Source organism: Photinus pyralis, unplaced genomic scaffold (assembly GCF_008802855.1).
Source record: "Photinus pyralis isolate 1611_PpyrPB1 unplaced genomic scaffold, Ppyr1.3 Ppyr1.4_LG1, whole genome shotgun sequence".
Lineage (NCBI taxonomy): Eukaryota > Metazoa > Arthropoda > Insecta > Coleoptera > Lampyridae > Photinus > Photinus pyralis.
This window is the reverse complement of record NW_022170249.1, coordinates 37,137,003-37,153,707: the sequence shown is the minus strand read 5'-3', so window position 1 is coordinate 37,153,707 and position 16,705 is coordinate 37,137,003. Positions and strand designations below refer to the sequence as shown.

The 16,705-nt window shown below is 36.5% G+C and overlaps 1 protein-coding gene across 1 annotated transcript; it reads left to right on the top strand.

The window, feature by feature from the left end:
• The first annotated feature begins 12,118 nt into the window (after window positions 1-12,118).
• On the top strand, window positions 12,119-13,720 carry LOC116160539. Its single transcript, XM_031473762.1, has 2 exons — window positions 12,119-13,445; window positions 13,505-13,720. The coding sequence occupies exons 1-2, from the start codon at window positions 12,129-12,131 to the stop codon at window positions 13,718-13,720; spliced, it is 1,533 nt and encodes a 510-aa protein (XP_031329622.1). The 5' UTR covers window positions 12,119-12,128.
• Window positions 13,721-16,705: the final 2,985 nt, after the last annotated feature.

Genomic DNA, 16,705 nt, shown 5'->3' with positions numbered 1-16,705 from the left:
TAGTTAATAAATAAAAGGTTGTAAGATAATTGTCGTTTGCATTGAACAAAAAATAAGTTCAAAATTTTTGCGCTCCTGGAATTTTTAAATTTGTCGTGGATTGTATGCAGTTTAAAAAATTTTCTCACTTATAATTGCACAAGAGGTTTGTATTTTACCGAGTAAATTTGGGTTGTTTAGGTAATAAAAATCTGTTGCCTAGTAATTAGACGAGAAAAACTGTCAACTAATAAAAATGCGACACCGCAGGTGGAGCATTTTTAGGTTGACAGTTTTTCGAGTTCAATTGCTAAAAGGCAACAGATTTGAATTGCAGCAACACAAATTTACTCGGTTTAAATACAAACCTCGAGTGTAATTCGGCAGGACAATTTAACGAACAAGAAATTCACATAACTAATCAATTACTGACAGACGTCAAACTAGTCATATGGGAAAGGATAATGCGATAATTGGTTCGAAAATGAATAAGTGAAAAAACCACTAGTGCATTTGTCGCTGGAAAAGTTGCAGGTAACTTTTGCCGCTGTCAAAGTGACAATTTCACTGCGGCTTATGCGATTTTTTATACATGAGTTGAATTGTCAAAGGCAAATGCATACGTCGAACAAATACGTGTGCATGAGACAATTTCACGCTTAATATTTTTAGGGAAAACACAACATGAAAAATTGCAAATATTTTTGGTACGAAATCAAGCCAAAAGTTTACAATAAGAAAGTCAAAGGCAAAAGGGGGAGAAAGCCAAAGCTGCAGCAGCAGGTCTCGCAGGAGTCATCAACACAGGTGGTCGTCGTCGAGGCATGTGGAGATGGTGGTGATCGTGCGGCAATGCCGAACATAAACATTAGCACGGTTGAAGAAGCACCACACGCGCCGCCCACGCAGCCCGTCACAGAAGTGCTTGCGCATCACGGTGTTGATGGGAGTTCAAGTTGAGGTCAGAGGGTGGTGGTAAGGCCCGATTTTGATGAAATCATATCGGAGAGTCAACAATCCAGTCTACCTTCGGCTACGTCACCGCCACCTTCTTTTAGGCCACCACCTGCCGCTCCATCCGCACGATCACCACCATCTCCACATGCCAGTCCATCCACACCGCCACCACACAGCCCACCACCTTCACCCCGTCGTCGCCACGGCCCAACGGACACGTCACACCATGTATACCGTAGAGCTGATTGATAGGTACACTATCAACGTCAGGGCTAGTGTGGTCCAACCTTTCAAAAGAAACAAGCCGTTGTCCCCTTTTGTTAAAGTAGGAAGGAAACAGAGGCAACGGCTCCTAGAAATAATAAATGGGCTTCCCCAATGAATAAAGAATAGAAACCACTTTTGTACAAGTCCTGAAACGCTACAATTAATACTGGTGGCAACTTTATTCAAACTTTTTACCAGCTGTTCTTTCTTGACGAAAAGGATTTTATTTGAGGTTACGTGTCATCATTGTAACGTGCAAAATCGGCGTGCGCGCGGAAAATTGGAGGGAGAAGGTTGATTGGGAAACAGGCGGCTGTGTTAAGGAGAAAGAGGGAGGGAGAAGAGAAAAGCTTGAGAGAGTGTAATGAGCGGAGATTAAATAACTACGTTTAAAGGGACAGTATACCCAAATTTCATGTTTTCGTCTAAAGATAGATTAAAAATATGTAAGAGTAACGGTGAAAACCGCAAGTCGCTACGCCATTTCGTTATTAAATGGCAAGGTGTCGAATGTAAAAAACGGTCGTTGTGACGTCATCCCGACAAATGGGGGTCGGTGGCGCGCTATAGCAATATATGGATTCGATGACGTTTGACGTGTTAATTTGAGACTGGTAGTCGGTGATCTGCATTATTTTCAAAAATGCCTAACTTTGTGTTTTCTGCTGCAACAATAATTTGAAAAATGCCAATGTTACATTGCAAATTTTCCCCGAGAAGAGGAGGAGCCGTGTCGAATAACGTCTGAAAAAGCAGAAAAACCGCTGAAACATATAGTATAGTCACGTCGTTTGCAGTGTCCACTTTCAAGATGATAATTTTTTTGGAAGATACAAAAGGGAAAGGACCCTGTGCCTCAGCATAAAGTTTTGGGAAGGCTGACAATACTGCAATCCCTTCTTTACATCTCACAGGAAACAAAGGTCCCAATAAAGCTATAAAACGTCAGTCAACTTATCGAAGAAAGTAAGATTGCTTATTGTGCGTAAACGATCAATTTCGTAGTGGAGAAACCAGTTCAACATCAAACATATGCCACAATCAAACAGAAGAACTGGATCAAATGATATCAATACCGCTTACTGAAAACATAGGTATCCAATCTGAGCTGGGTACAGAAATTTATTACAAATATTCAAATTTATATGAGGATATATGTTCGGATGATAGTTCAGTAAGGTTTTCTTGTTTATTTTCAAAGGAAAGCGAAATAGAATATGAAAGAACCGACGCGTTCGGACTGCTTGGATCCGTGCCGCCGCACCTACGATGTTGAAATGACGTCACATGTTCTGTCTTTCAAATTTTCATCGTTAATAATTTGAAAACTACTCATCGTAGAAAACTCCGGTTTGAAATTTTGTTCTTAGATTTTGTTCTACACTTTTTTTGATTTTGGGTATACTACCCCTTTAAGAGAAGTTGCGAATCGACTGGGGCTCGAGAATCTTAAAGTTTCCCCTATTTCTGCGAATCGACGTGCTGCTTGTGCTGCTATTGTTGGTTGTCTCAAGAAAATAAATATACTTAATAACTAACTTTTTCGTCGTCTAGGAGTAGCCTGAGCAGAGCTGCTGCAAGAAGAGGAGGTTTTAATAGTCTTGGTGGGGGAAGACTGTCTTTGGGAAATTTGTCTGTTTTTTAATTTTTTTTCTCCCATCAAAAAAGGAACTTAAGAATAAACATGTAAGCAATAATAGATCACTGTCAAAACTTACAGAAGAGTAGGTATGATCGTCCACACAAGCATCAGTATCACTTCTGGTGATTCTGGTTGAGCCACACGACTAGTGCTAGGTGGAGGTGATACATTGTGCTGTGCCACATGGGTGCGAGCTTGTAATGTGATTTCATGCTGTGTCATATGGCTGGTACGTGGTTGTTCAGGATCAAATTGATTTACATCCTCACTATCCAGGCTTCCTGAGTGGTTTCGAAGCCATACACTGCAGCCTCTCCGATAATAATAATTATCTTTATTTCGATATCGGTTAATGTTGTTTTTAAGTGTGGTCCTCCTCCTGTTTGGCCCATACTCTTTTTTATTGCACTGGCCTTTTTTTAACCTTATTTTTCAAGTCAAGCCATACCTAAAAACAAAAATTATTGTTGTACTCGCTCTTCCCTTTTACCAGACCATTTAAAAGTCTGAAATACAAGATCTCAATGAGTATTTACTCGTTGCCATTTGTGGCTTATTTTCTTAGGTCCTATTACACTATTCAATTGGGTTGTCAAAATGTCCCACATGGCTTTTCTGTTTTGTTTCCCTTCATTCCCAAGAAGTTTGCCTTTGGCAAAATCTGGATAGTCCTCCATAAACTCTACCATTATGGTTTTTTGCTCTGGGGCCCTATTCTTGGCCCTACGTATTTATGAAGGTCATTCGTTTTTTTAACCAAAACGATGAACTTTGATCAAGTGGTATTCTTGACCGTTCGAGAGTATTTCGAATTCGTAAATATCATGCGTTTTTACAACGAGCGGAATAAACCACTCGAATTTCTATAAATTGTTTTAAGATAGGTGTCATTTGACGTAACTTGATTACATTAGAATGGATGACTTATTTTTTCTGCATTTCCTAGAAAATTTAGAAAATGATGAACATGTCCGTCGTATTAAGAATGTGTCTAAAAATCCCTTTGATGAATTTAGTGATGAACAGTTTATCAAAATGTTTCGTTTAACGAAGCAACTGTGTTTGTATTTAATTGATTCCTTAACACCACATATGAGGCCACAACGTCGTGCAACTGATTTAAGTATAGCGAACAGGGTAAGTGCACACCTCATCTACGCATATTTACTCTTTTCGTGAAGATTTTGGTGGCTGTACGATTTTTTGGGAGCGGCAGTTACCAATTAGATATTGGAACTTCTACGTATTTAGCTGTTTCGCAACCCACCGTAAGCAGATGTATAAACGAGGTTGTATCAATTATAAATTTGCCAGAAATTTTCAATCAATGGGTGAAATTTCCCAATACTGTTAGAGATCTAGATTCTTTACGACTAAGGTATAAATAACTTGGTAATTGTTTACCTTACGTATCTTTGGTTGTAGATTTTATCAGGAACATAACATTCCTGGAGTGGTTGGATGCATAGACTGCACTCATATAGCCATATTTCCCCCTAAGCGTGATGATCCTGAATATCCGGAACATATTTATGTAAATAGAAAAGGATATCATTCCATAAATACTCAACTGGTAAAGAAATTTGCTTTTATTACTTTAGATTAATATATTACTTAAAATTAATATAGATATGTGATACGAATTTGAAGATTTTATCAGTCAATGCTTTATGTCCTGGGAGCAGTAATGATGCATTCATTTGGAGTAACTCTAATGTGCAACATTTTCTCCGAACCTTACACGATTTAGGCCATACAGATTATTTCTTACTTGGTAAGAGGGAAAGTATAAGTGCTATACTCTGTTTGGTATTTTATTGATTATACAGGCGACTCGGGATACCCTTTACGGTCTTGGTTAATGACACCATTAGCAGAAGAACCGCTGCCAAACACACCACAATACCGCTATAATCAAACACACAAACGGACGAGGTCATTAATTGAAAGGTGCAATGGGGTTTTGAAGATGCGGTTTAGGTGCTTGTTAAAACACCGAGTTTTACATTATAGTCCTGAAGTAGCATCAAAGATTATAAATGCCTGTGTTGCACTGCATAATTTATGTATCGAACACAATGTACCCGTTCCAAATGACAATGACGAAATCGAAGAAATTGATTTTGGTATGCAGCCCATTCAGATAATTCTCATAAGTCCTAATTTTTTTGATATACAGGACTACTTCGTGATAGAGGTCTTGATGAATTGTTGCTTGAGAATGTTGGACGAGTAAATCCAGAATTAACAGCTGGTCGTAGAGCACGACAAAGACTGATAAATACGTTCATATAAAGTCAAAACAATGGATACCAATACGTAAAAGTTAATTAGGTATATGAGATGTACATTAAATTATACGCATTACTTTAAACATCTAGCCGAATACTTGTATATGTTTAATAATATACATACAATAAACAGGACCAATCGTCTTTTAATTTTATCACTGAAACTAAATCTTCACGTAGGTATTAGATACACTAATTATTTCTAATGCGTCTGCTATCCTCTCTTTTGCTCTTGCACTCCGCTCCTTTGATTCTGCAATTTTTTTTAGAATTTCCAATTTGGCTTGGTAGTAGTTTTCCTTATTATAAACTTTCTCGCCGTATGTTTTTTTAAAAAACTCCATAGCAGCTGAAGAATTTTCCATAACTTTTGAACGTCGCTTTGGAATTTTGTTGGGTGTGCACTTTTTAGGTGTATTTGAGGGTGTGTTGTTGTCGTTAGGAATGGGAATTTCAAAATTGTGTAAGGCATCTTGGTTAGCTTCAGTGTCAATGACAGTTTTGTTAGTCTTGTCAATTTCACCAAATTCAAATACCACATCATTTTCGGCAACAGATTTATGCCCCTCTATCGAAACCAGTTTTATTATGTCCAAGATGTCCTCATCTTGTTTTGTTAAAGGTTCTTCGACATATGGTCCTCCACCAGTTCCACCTCGATATTGGATATTTTTACTTTTTTTAGTTTTCGTTCGGGATCTCAAATCTTGCCAAGTCTACAAATGTATAGTATAATAATGCAAACATGATCATAAAACAAATAATTGAGAGACTTTTCTCCAATTTTTCCAATCCTTCTTGCAACCGGGAGTGCTGTTTAACAAATCGGCTAACTCGTTCCATTTTCGTGCAGCATCTTTAAATGTGAACGAGTTACTGAACTTTCCACTGGTCAAATCTGGATTTTTCTTTAAATATTCCACCATTATTTCCTTTTGTTGGTTTGTAATGAAACCTCTTTTCGTTTTTTGCTCCATTCGGCCAAACTTTGTTGTAACACACTTATGAGAAAGCAGTTGTATAAACAAAACTATTGTCAAGGAAACCTTTCGTGTGGCTAGCAATTTCTACGTTGCCAAACGCATCATTCGAATTGAAATGATAAGGGTTACGAAGGGTACACATGAATAGCGAATGATAGTCGTATGCGAATTTTCATACATCGTTTTAAAACGAATACGAATCAATTCGAGTGAGGTCAAGAATAGCACCCCTGGCGTCATCTTCGTTCCACCTTCGCGTTCATCTTCTTCACCAAACATTTTGCTTGCAAATATGACGAAACAAACTAAATATACAATATGTCTATAATAATTACACTAAATAAATAAATTTACTACACTAAACTAAAATAAAAACGGGCTTCTTTCTAACACAAAAATATTACAAGTTCAACAACAACGATCAACAACAGAAAAATAAATATAAACATTAAACCGCCATCATTAAAAAGTAGAGCCAATACAATACCTGCGCAGCGCCAATATCCCGTACCAAATATCCCTAGATGGAACTAAAAGTCGAAATGATTGTGTATAGCAAACGACACCGACTGTCATGGCGGAGTCGCTTTGACATTTCGACGTCGAAATGAAATAGAATCAGGGGTCCTATTCTTGACCCTACGTATTTATCAAGGTTATTCGTTTTTTGATCCCAAACGATGAACTTTGGTCGAATGGTATTCTTGACCGTTCGAAAATATTTCGAATTCGTTAATGTCATTCGTTTTTACAACGAGCGGTATAAACCAGTCGAATTTATGACATATGCCATTTTTTTTACCTTGACGTAACTTGTCCACCGTATTCAGAATGTGTTTAAAAATTCATTTGAGGAATTGAGTGATGAACATGTTTCATTTAACGAAACAACACACCAAGAGACATTGAACGTAAATTAACGAAGGCCTGCAACAACGTCCATCTGTGGCTGAAACTCTCACATGCACGTTAATGTTAATTAACGCACTTGCATGTCTTAAGACAAGTCTCTTGGTCTGTCTGGCCTTACAGCTACATACGCATAGTCATTCTTGTGAAGGTTTTGGCGAGGGTTTTGGTTGCTGTACGATTTTTGGAAGCGGCCAAATTGGATGTTACAAGTTCCACTGTTCCACTTTTCGCAACCCGTTAAGGGCCCCACAGAAGACCGACTTGTTCGTCCGATTTGCACAACGTGTAAATCAGTTGGCACGATCGGACAAAGAAATCGGAAGTGCATGGTAAAATCGGGCGTACTTGTACGTCGTGTAAAATATCAACATCCGACTTTTTGCCTTCCGATCGATCAAACACGAGGTACGTGGAGTCTGTCGTACTTGTTCGACATAGGTACCATCCGATTTACACGTCGTGCAAATCGGACGAACAAGTCGGAAGTCTGTGGGGCCCTTAATCACTTTTTGTAATTTGCTCAGTTATAAGAAAGTATATAGTTGTGTATACAAACTGTTGTCAAGGAAACCTCGTATGAAGGTATTTACTACTACCAAATTCAACGTTGCCAAACATATCATTCGAATTGAAATTACAAGCGTTACGAAGGCTACACATGAATAGCAAATGATAGTCGTATGCGAATTTTCATACATCGTTTTAAAACGAATACGAACCAATTCGAGTGAGGTCAAGAATAGCACCCCCCGAATTGGTTCGTATTCGTTTTAAAACGATGTATGAAAATTCGCATACGACTGTCATTCGCTATTCATGTGTACGCTTCGTAACCTTTAAATCACAATTCGAATGATATGTTTGGCAACGTAGAAATTGCTAGTAGTTTCCTTGACAACAGTTTGGTGACACAAATGAACTACTTTCTCATAGCTGCGTATTGCAAAAAGTGCTTAAAATGGTTGCGAACAGCGAACTCTATTATAGAAAAATATAAATATTTTTATATATATATATATATATACTACTATAAACAAGGGTGGTGACTTGCGTAACGCATCATAGAGATTTCAATGTAAAATTCATAACATGCGATTATTGGCTCCCCAAATTATTTTAGAGTAAAAATGTATTAAGGTTTTTTGTAGGAAAAATTTTTTTACGTCAATCAACCCTATTAGTTTTCAATTTTTTGCATAATAAAGACGGAAAATTGGAAAATAAAACCCCCATCTTTTTCAATAATCTGCGATCCCATGGAATTTTCTAAAACAAAAAGATATCCAGTTATCAATTAGCAGCAGTTCGAAATGGCTTTTATGATCGACTTGGTTACTGTATTGCAGTTAATGGTGACTTATTCAGACATTTATTGTAAATTGTTATATTAGGAAACCGTTTTTAGTAATTTGGTCTTTCTTTATGTTGAATTCGCTGTTCTAAATATAATACTTTTTGATAGAATTTGATTTGTTTTATAGCGGACATTCCATGGCATGACGGATATTGGCGTAGTTTTTGTATTATAAAATTCCATGGCATCACAGATTATTGAAAAAGATGGGGGTTTTATTTTCCAATTTTCCGTCTTTATTATGCAAAAAATTAAAAACTAATAGGGTTGATTGACGTAAAAAATTTTTTCCTACAAAAAACCTTAATACATTTTTGCTCTAAAATAATTTGGGGAGCCAATAATCGCATGTTATGAATTTTACATTGAAATCCCTATGATGCGTTACGCAAGTCACCACCCTGTATATAAAAAATATAAAACGAATGATATTTACGAATTCGAAATATTCTCGAACGGTCAAGAATACCATTTGACCAAAGTTCATCGTTTTTGTTGACAAAACGAATGACATTGATAAATACGTAGAGTCAAGAATAGGGTCCCTGGGGTGGCTGTACAGCAGTTGTTAGAACGGTAAGATGTGATGTGGTGTACTTCATATACACCATCTCACGGATGATTACTGACGGAGTGGCACATCGTCACGCGGTTGACATCGCAAATGGTGCCATTTGTTCGGTGGGTTGGTGACGAGGTCCATCGTAGCTCGCCTTTCTTCGACGAACGGCACCCCAGAATTCGCCCGCCGGTGAAGATGAGGCTACAAAACATGCTGGTCTCCAAGAAGATAATGAAGGCATATTCTTGGAGAACGGGATTTGTCGTAACACAGCTAATATTTTTGAGATGAGTAGGCGAATGTCAACGAATGAAAATGTATGAAAAATAATAAAAAGTCATTTCAATTAAAGTTGTAAAGTTTTTTAAGAGTTGGTTGGTTGTTATATTACTACCAGGTTTTCCTTGTGTTTACTAACACTTATACAAAGCAATATTTTCCCGACCAGAATCGAAACGGTGAATTTGATCTTCGGCGGGATAGAACAGGATTGATCTGTCGCCGTTATTGGAGCTGCTGCAATCTGTAATGTAAGATTTGGGTTTACATACCTCCCACCCGGGGAGCACATAATTTATATTACCTTTTGCAGGAAATCATCTAAAAATGAGGTCACACCTTATCTGCTTGTACCAATTGTTTATTATGGTTGTAATTTAACATTTTGCTGACAAATCACTTAGGGTACGTTCATAATGAACGCATAGTGTGACACTCCTGCAAAGTGATTGCAATAATGCGTTCATAAATACACACTAACGGCAGTGTTACATAAGTAATATCATTCATAAATGACACTCTGAGAACACACTGAGTGCTCGAAAATCGCCGGCCTCCAATGGTTGGTAAAAAACACTCCGCATGCGCCGTGGATAATTTCGCGCTAAAATTGACACCTCTCTAATCTAAACCAAAAGAAAACCATTCTTGCAAATTGCAATTGTACTTCTTGTGTAATGGAGGTCACTGAAATAACTCCGGATAAATTTACAATAGTGACTCTTGAAAATGGCGAATTGTTTAAGTCTGACGATGGCCAGATTTGCATATCTTCAAATTCAGGTAGGCAATTATGTTTTTACTTATATTTCGCATTCACTTCTATAGATGGAACATTGTACTTTGTACAACCATCAGAAGCCCTCTTTAAAGCATTTAATATAAGTTCATGTTCTTTGCCAGCTACTATCAATGTTTTACCCGCACCATTCGGTGCATCTACGTTACCAGAAAGAAGGGTATCACTGAGTTAATTGAACTACGAATGCACTTTGATACAAAATTTAAATCAACATCTGTGAAAAACGATCTAGTATGGAAAGAATTATCTGAAAATATGAAACGGAAGAGGTTTAATGTAACCTGTACACAATGTAATGGCAAATGGAGATATTTAAAAGGACGTTATGCTGCAAAGAACGGTAACCAAGGAGCACGGGGTACTGGCGAAGCACCAATCGACTATTGAAATATTTTGAGATAATGGACAAATTTCTGGGAAAAATAGTATATTATATACCGCGGGACTGAAGTAGTACTTTTAATCCCGAAGGTAAAGTTTATATATATATATATAATTTACCTGAGGGATTAAGACCACTACTTCAGTCGCAAGGTATATACGATATTTTTCGTACTTCCGAAACTGAAACACTTAATATGTATGGAGTTTGAGAACGCGTTCTTTCAAAAAATCGCTGCTCAACAAGTTACCATAGGAACTGTCATTGCGAGTGTCATAATTTTGGTGGTGGGTGACAAACGTGTATTTGATATTGGTAAAAAGCAACCAAAGTAGGTAAAGAATTGATACTACCGAAATCCAGAAACTATATGAACAGCAGTACGATGCGTTTAAAAGCCGCTTTACATTAGGCAATTTTAGTGCAATGCAAGGCTTGTGCTATGCAATCTAAAATTGCCTTGCATTGCTTAAACGGTTTTACATTTATGCAATTGTGTTGCAACTTTTGTGCAAGTTCAGAAAAGTGTTGCAGTACTGACAACATATTTTTCAAAATTTGAAACTTTTCAGTTTGTTTACACAGATACCATTAGGTATGAGCAAACAAAAGGAAATTAAGCTGGCTACAGCTTGTTATGTGGTGGCGCTTGCTATTAAAAAAAAAAGAAAAGAAAAAGCGGAAAAAACAAGAAAATGCTGGGTGAAATCATGGATGAATTGTGAGAAAGGGAATATTAATTTAGTTGAAGAACTGGTAGATACTGATATAAAAAGTTTTAAGAACTTTTTACGAACGGACGAGCCAACATTTGAGAAGCTGTTGTCAAAAATACAACACAGAATCGAAAAAAAAGACACATGCTTGCGACAAGCAATACCACCAAGAATGAAACTAATAGTTGTACTTAGATATTTAGCAACTGGAGATAGTTTTCGATCACTAATGTACAATTTTCGGATATCTGAGAGTACTATTTCACTGTTTGTTCCAGTTGTTTGCCAAGCAATTTACGAAGAATTGGCAGTAGAATATTTAAAGGTAAGACAGTTAAATAACATTAATATGATTATAGAACCAAAACATGAATTTTAGGTCCCAAATACAGTGCGTGAATGGTTGAGAATTTCTTCCGAATTTCAAAAATTGTGGAATATGCCAAATGTTATTGGGGCGATGGATGGCAAACATATACAAATACAAGCACAAGGCCAAGACGGTTCAGCTTTTTACAATTCGCTGTTCCGGGAGAACAATGACATAACTGCTAAATTGAGGAAAACGATTTTATTGTGGAATTTGTTTCAAAAACGCATTATCTTGTGTGGGGGAACAATGACGCATCTGTAGTTAACAATTCCAGCCGCTAGATGGCAGTTGTGTCATTGTTGACGTAATCAAAATAGCTGAACCATTCCAGAAGAATATCGGTGTAATAGTTATTTATGTGGAAGTTTCGGCGTCTTGTGGTATTGCTGCGGTGCTATAACGACGTAAGTGTACTTTACATCTAACGTTATTGGTGATTGTGACAAACGCTGAGCGTAAGAACGACGTAACTGTATTTTGTGTCATTATTAACCTAGTGAAGAGTTTACTTTTATGACGTAATTGTTCTTTCTGCCATTGTTGCCACTGAACCTAAGCGAATGCTTACATTTATGTCTTACTTGAATTAGTAATAAATACTCAAAATGAGTAACCGAAGTCATCGGATTATGGAACTTGCATTAAGTTCAATGGAAAATCAAGCGAATTTCAATAACAGTGCACAGAATCCAGACGTTGCAGATCCTGAAGATGAATTGCAAAACATCAATAATGAAATGATTACTCAGAATTCAAGCACGTACGTTGTTCAGAGTACAGGTACTATGAAGATGAATTTTACAAGGGTTCATAAAACATCCTCTAGTCCGAATACTTCAGAAGATGGGGATTTTTCATCTGGTTCTAGTGATAATTATGCACCATCAAGTAGTCGGGAGTCAAGCTGCTCTGAACAATCCTTTGATTCTGAAGCTGAGAATCTAGAACCAGCTCAGAATGGACCTGATTCTCCAGCTAAGAAAGGAAAAAAGAGAATAAGGAATGTTGAAAACTGGATTAAAGTGAAAGCTAAGACATTGAAAAATTCGGGGAAAAAGTATACATCAAGCGCCGGAAAAATGGTTGAAGCGAAAAAAATGAGACCACCATGCTCAGAAAAATGCATACTATCCTGTACGAAAAAAATTGGTGAGGCATTCAGAATTCAATTGTTCACAGAATACTGGGAGTTGGCTTCTCTGCAACGACAGCGCGATTTTTTGAGTTCTTGCATTGAACAGTTAACAGTGAAGTACCGTCGCATATCATCCACAGAAGCCCGCAAACCTAACTGCGCCTTCTATTTGCTGAATAACGGACAGAAAGTCCGTGTTTGCAAAACATTCTTGATAAACACATTAGGAATAGCTGAAAGAACTATTCGAACTGTCATTGCGTCAAAGGCAACTGGTTGTGGAATTGCACCTGCAGATCAAAGAGGGAAACACAGTAAACACAGAAGAATTGATTCAGAAATCTTGAATTCCATCCGAGACCACATAAACTCAATACCGCGAATTGAAAGCCATTATGTTAGAAGCGATACGTCAAGAGAATTTATAGATGGTGGGTTGTCCATTGCCGAAATGCATAGGCATTATTCAGAAGAAAGGGCTTTAGCTAATAAACCCACCACAACTTACGATACATATGCCCGGATATTCAATACAGAATTTAACATTGGATTCTTCGCACCTAAGAAAGATCAATGTGACCTATGTGAATCCTATAAAAATAATCCAAACAATACTGAAGTACAAAAGGCATACGAAGAACATCAAGAAGAAAAAAAACTTAGTCGTAATGAGAAGGACCAGGATAAAAGCAAAGCCAAAAACCAAGACATTGTTTTAGCAGTTTATGACTTGCAGGCGGTACTACCTGTACCAATGGCGCAAACTTCAATTTTTTTTTATAAATCCAGACTTAACTGTTTCAACTTTACGGTAAGGATACGAATAATAATTTTCAGAAAAGTTGGTACCTACCTATCCTCTTTTCTTAGGTAACTGAAATTGGGAATGACAAAACTTTCTGCTTCTTCTGGCATGAAGGGCTCGGGCATAGAGGTGCTGCAGAAATAGGGACTTGCGTTTTACTCTATCTAGAGGAATTGTCCAAAACCAAACCTGGAGCTGATGTCGTGTTTTATTCAGACAACTGTGGTGGTCAGCAAAAAAACAAGTACCTATGTACCAACACAACAACTATTAAAGTATGAAAGAATATTACCTACCTATAATGTTTTCATTTTGTTACAGATTCTTCATTGGAATGTACTTGTATGCAGTTGAAAAGTTCAACATTAATTCAATAACCCATAAATATTTAGTTAGAGGTCATACACAAAATGAGGGGGATGCAGTGCACAGTATCATCGAGAGGTCTGTAAAAAAGGCAAAGAAGTCGGGCCCTATTTATGTGCCAGATCAATACGTCTCAATTATCAGGAACACAAAAAAGAAAGGAAATCCTTTACAAGTTAAGGAGCTGAGTTTTGGAGATTTTTTTGATCTAAAAGCCTTATTTGAAGAAATGGGGATTAATATTTCCAAAAATACTGATAGACAGGATATTAAAATAAACGATGTAAAGGTAATGAAATTTGAAAAAGGAAGTGAAGTATTTCTTTACAAGACTTCCTTTAAACAGTCAGAGTGGCACTCCGTTGCATTCAAACACCAGAAAGCAACTCGTTCTTCTAATGGAAGAGTAATGAAAGAAGTCAATTTAACACGCATCTACACCAACAAAATTCCACTTTCGGAATTGAAAATCGAACATTTTATGTTTCTAATGAATAAAAATCAGATCCCCCAGTTTTATCAACATTTTTATAATTCTCTCTTCTAAAACACAAATTACTGATGTATCAATATACTATGTATTAAATTTAAAGACTGTTGCACATAAATCTATATTGACTTAAATACTTAAACTTATTTCCTGATTTCAGAAGAACATCGACTTAATATCAAATATCTCCATTGGTTTTAAAAATGAGTATTTATATTTATTACCATTTAAAAATATATATTAAGTGCCAATAATTTGCCCAGTGTGTCTGAACTAAATGGTATTGTTCATTTATTATTTCGGTAATAAAATAAATGAAATCTTAATTTAGCACAAATAAGCGAAGTTGTGGTTTTTCAGTTGTGTCATTGTTCTTCCGGAACAGCGAATTATAAAGGCCAGCACAGTATTGTATTGCTCGCAATTGTGGATGCCAATTATAAATTTCTGTACGTTAATGTTGGAATGAATGGTAGAATATCGGATGGAGGAGTATATAGAGAAAGTGATATATATGTAAAGCCATTGAGCAAAATATATTAAATTTTCCAGATGACACTCCACTTCCGAGTCGAACAAAACCAGTACCATTTGTTATTGTGGCTGATGCTGCTTTCCCTTTATCACAACATGTACTAAAACCATATCCCTTCAAAAATATGACTAAAGAGCAACGAGTATTTAATTATAGGTTAAGCAGAGCCCGTCGTGTTGTCGAAAACGCTTTTGGCATACTGGCAAATCGGTTCCGTGTTTTATTACATATAAATCCGCTAGGACCAACAAAAGCAAAAGTTGTGACACAATGTTGTTGTGTTTTACATAATTTTTTAAAAACAGAAGTACCAAGTTATTATATTGGAGACAATACAGAAGCTGAATTGGATCACACCTATACATTGCAATACGGTCTAAGTGCTCAGGGGGGTAATAGAGTTAAAAATGAAATTTTGGCAATACGTGAAGAATTTAAGCAATATGTTAATCAAGAAGGAGCCGTTTCTTGGCAAGAAAGTATGATTTAATTTTAAATATTCAACAAACAAAATGTGAAGCCTGTATAATAAAAATGTTTAATCTTTTTTTATTTTTTTTTTTCCCCATTGTATAAAGCCATCATCATATCCATTTTTATATTGTCCACTATCTCTTCATTCGGGATTTTCTTTAATTCCGCAGCAATATACCTAAAATTACATTCATTAAGGAAATTACTGAATTTTTTACATTGACATACTTCGCAAAAAAATCCAACTCATTTTCTTCAAAATCGGTATTCATATTGGACAATAAATTAGCTGCTTTGGTTAATACCGCATCTGCAGCATCTGTTTCAACATTCTTTTTTTTTTCTTGTTCTTTGAGAAAGGAACTTCATTAACACTTGTGCTGGAGGATGCAACCGGAGACATTGATCGAAGTTCATCTATTGTGCCCTCAAAAATGACTTCTTTGCATTCCTACGACAAAAGGCCACTATTGGTAAGGTAAAATAAAAGCATTATAACTGTACCTCGTCCTCTTCAATGAATACTTCGTGATTCAAGTTCGATTCACCTTCCGTCACAGTGTTGGTGTTATCCATTAAGAAGTACAACAAATCGAAACACCACAGCTTAGGTGTGTATATGTCATCTGTAGAACATCCACTATTCTTTGACTTTTTCACTTTAGTAACCTCTGCCATATATTGGGAACGAATGCCATGAATTTTCTTTTGGACAATTTCTGTCGTCAGTTCACCATTACAAAGTTTAGTGCAAATTTCATTTAAAGCTCTTTGCCTTACATTCTTGTTATGGTAGTCTTTAGATCTAATATTGTACAAACAAGGGTATTGTTCATAAAGAAGGATCAGCTCAGTGGTAACCGCAGTATTCCATGGGCTTTTTTTGCTAAAAATATAAATAACATTATGAGAAAGCACCATCAAATAGATATAAATACACATACCTGTTGTTATTAGCCATTGTAACAAAATTACAAGTTACATTTGTTACTTAACGAATAAATAAAGTTTTTAGGTTATTAAAAATAACACACGCGAAACCAAATAAATTGTGGTATTGACAAAATTACTAGAAAAGTTACTAGAACTTGCGCCAAACTTGCAAGTGAAATAGAACTTTCTCTATTTATTTTTCTTGCACCTGAATTGCGTATGAACATGCGCAGTAACGTATCTCTTAACTTCCATTGCTCTTGCATTGCACGAAAATTGCCTAATGTAAAGCGGCTTTAAGAAGTAGTGCCGCATACAAAATGTGGAAGAACCTACTGAAATAGCTTTATTAGTAATTTCATCCTTCCGGGATTTCCGTAAAATTTAATCCCGGCGGGACAAAAAGTGATACTTCAGTACTTGTCATAATGGAGTGAAGTTGTCACTTTAGTCTCGTAAGTACGAAAA

Coding starts and splice junctions, on each gene's coding strand:
- LOC116160539 (XM_031473762.1), top strand. CDS start 12,129: ATGGAACTTGCATTAAGTTCAATGGAAAATCAAGCGAATTTCAATAAC. Junction 13,446..13,504: donor TTAACTGTTTCAACTTTACG/GTAAGGATACGA, acceptor CTCTTTTCTTAG/GTAACTGAAATTGGGAATGA.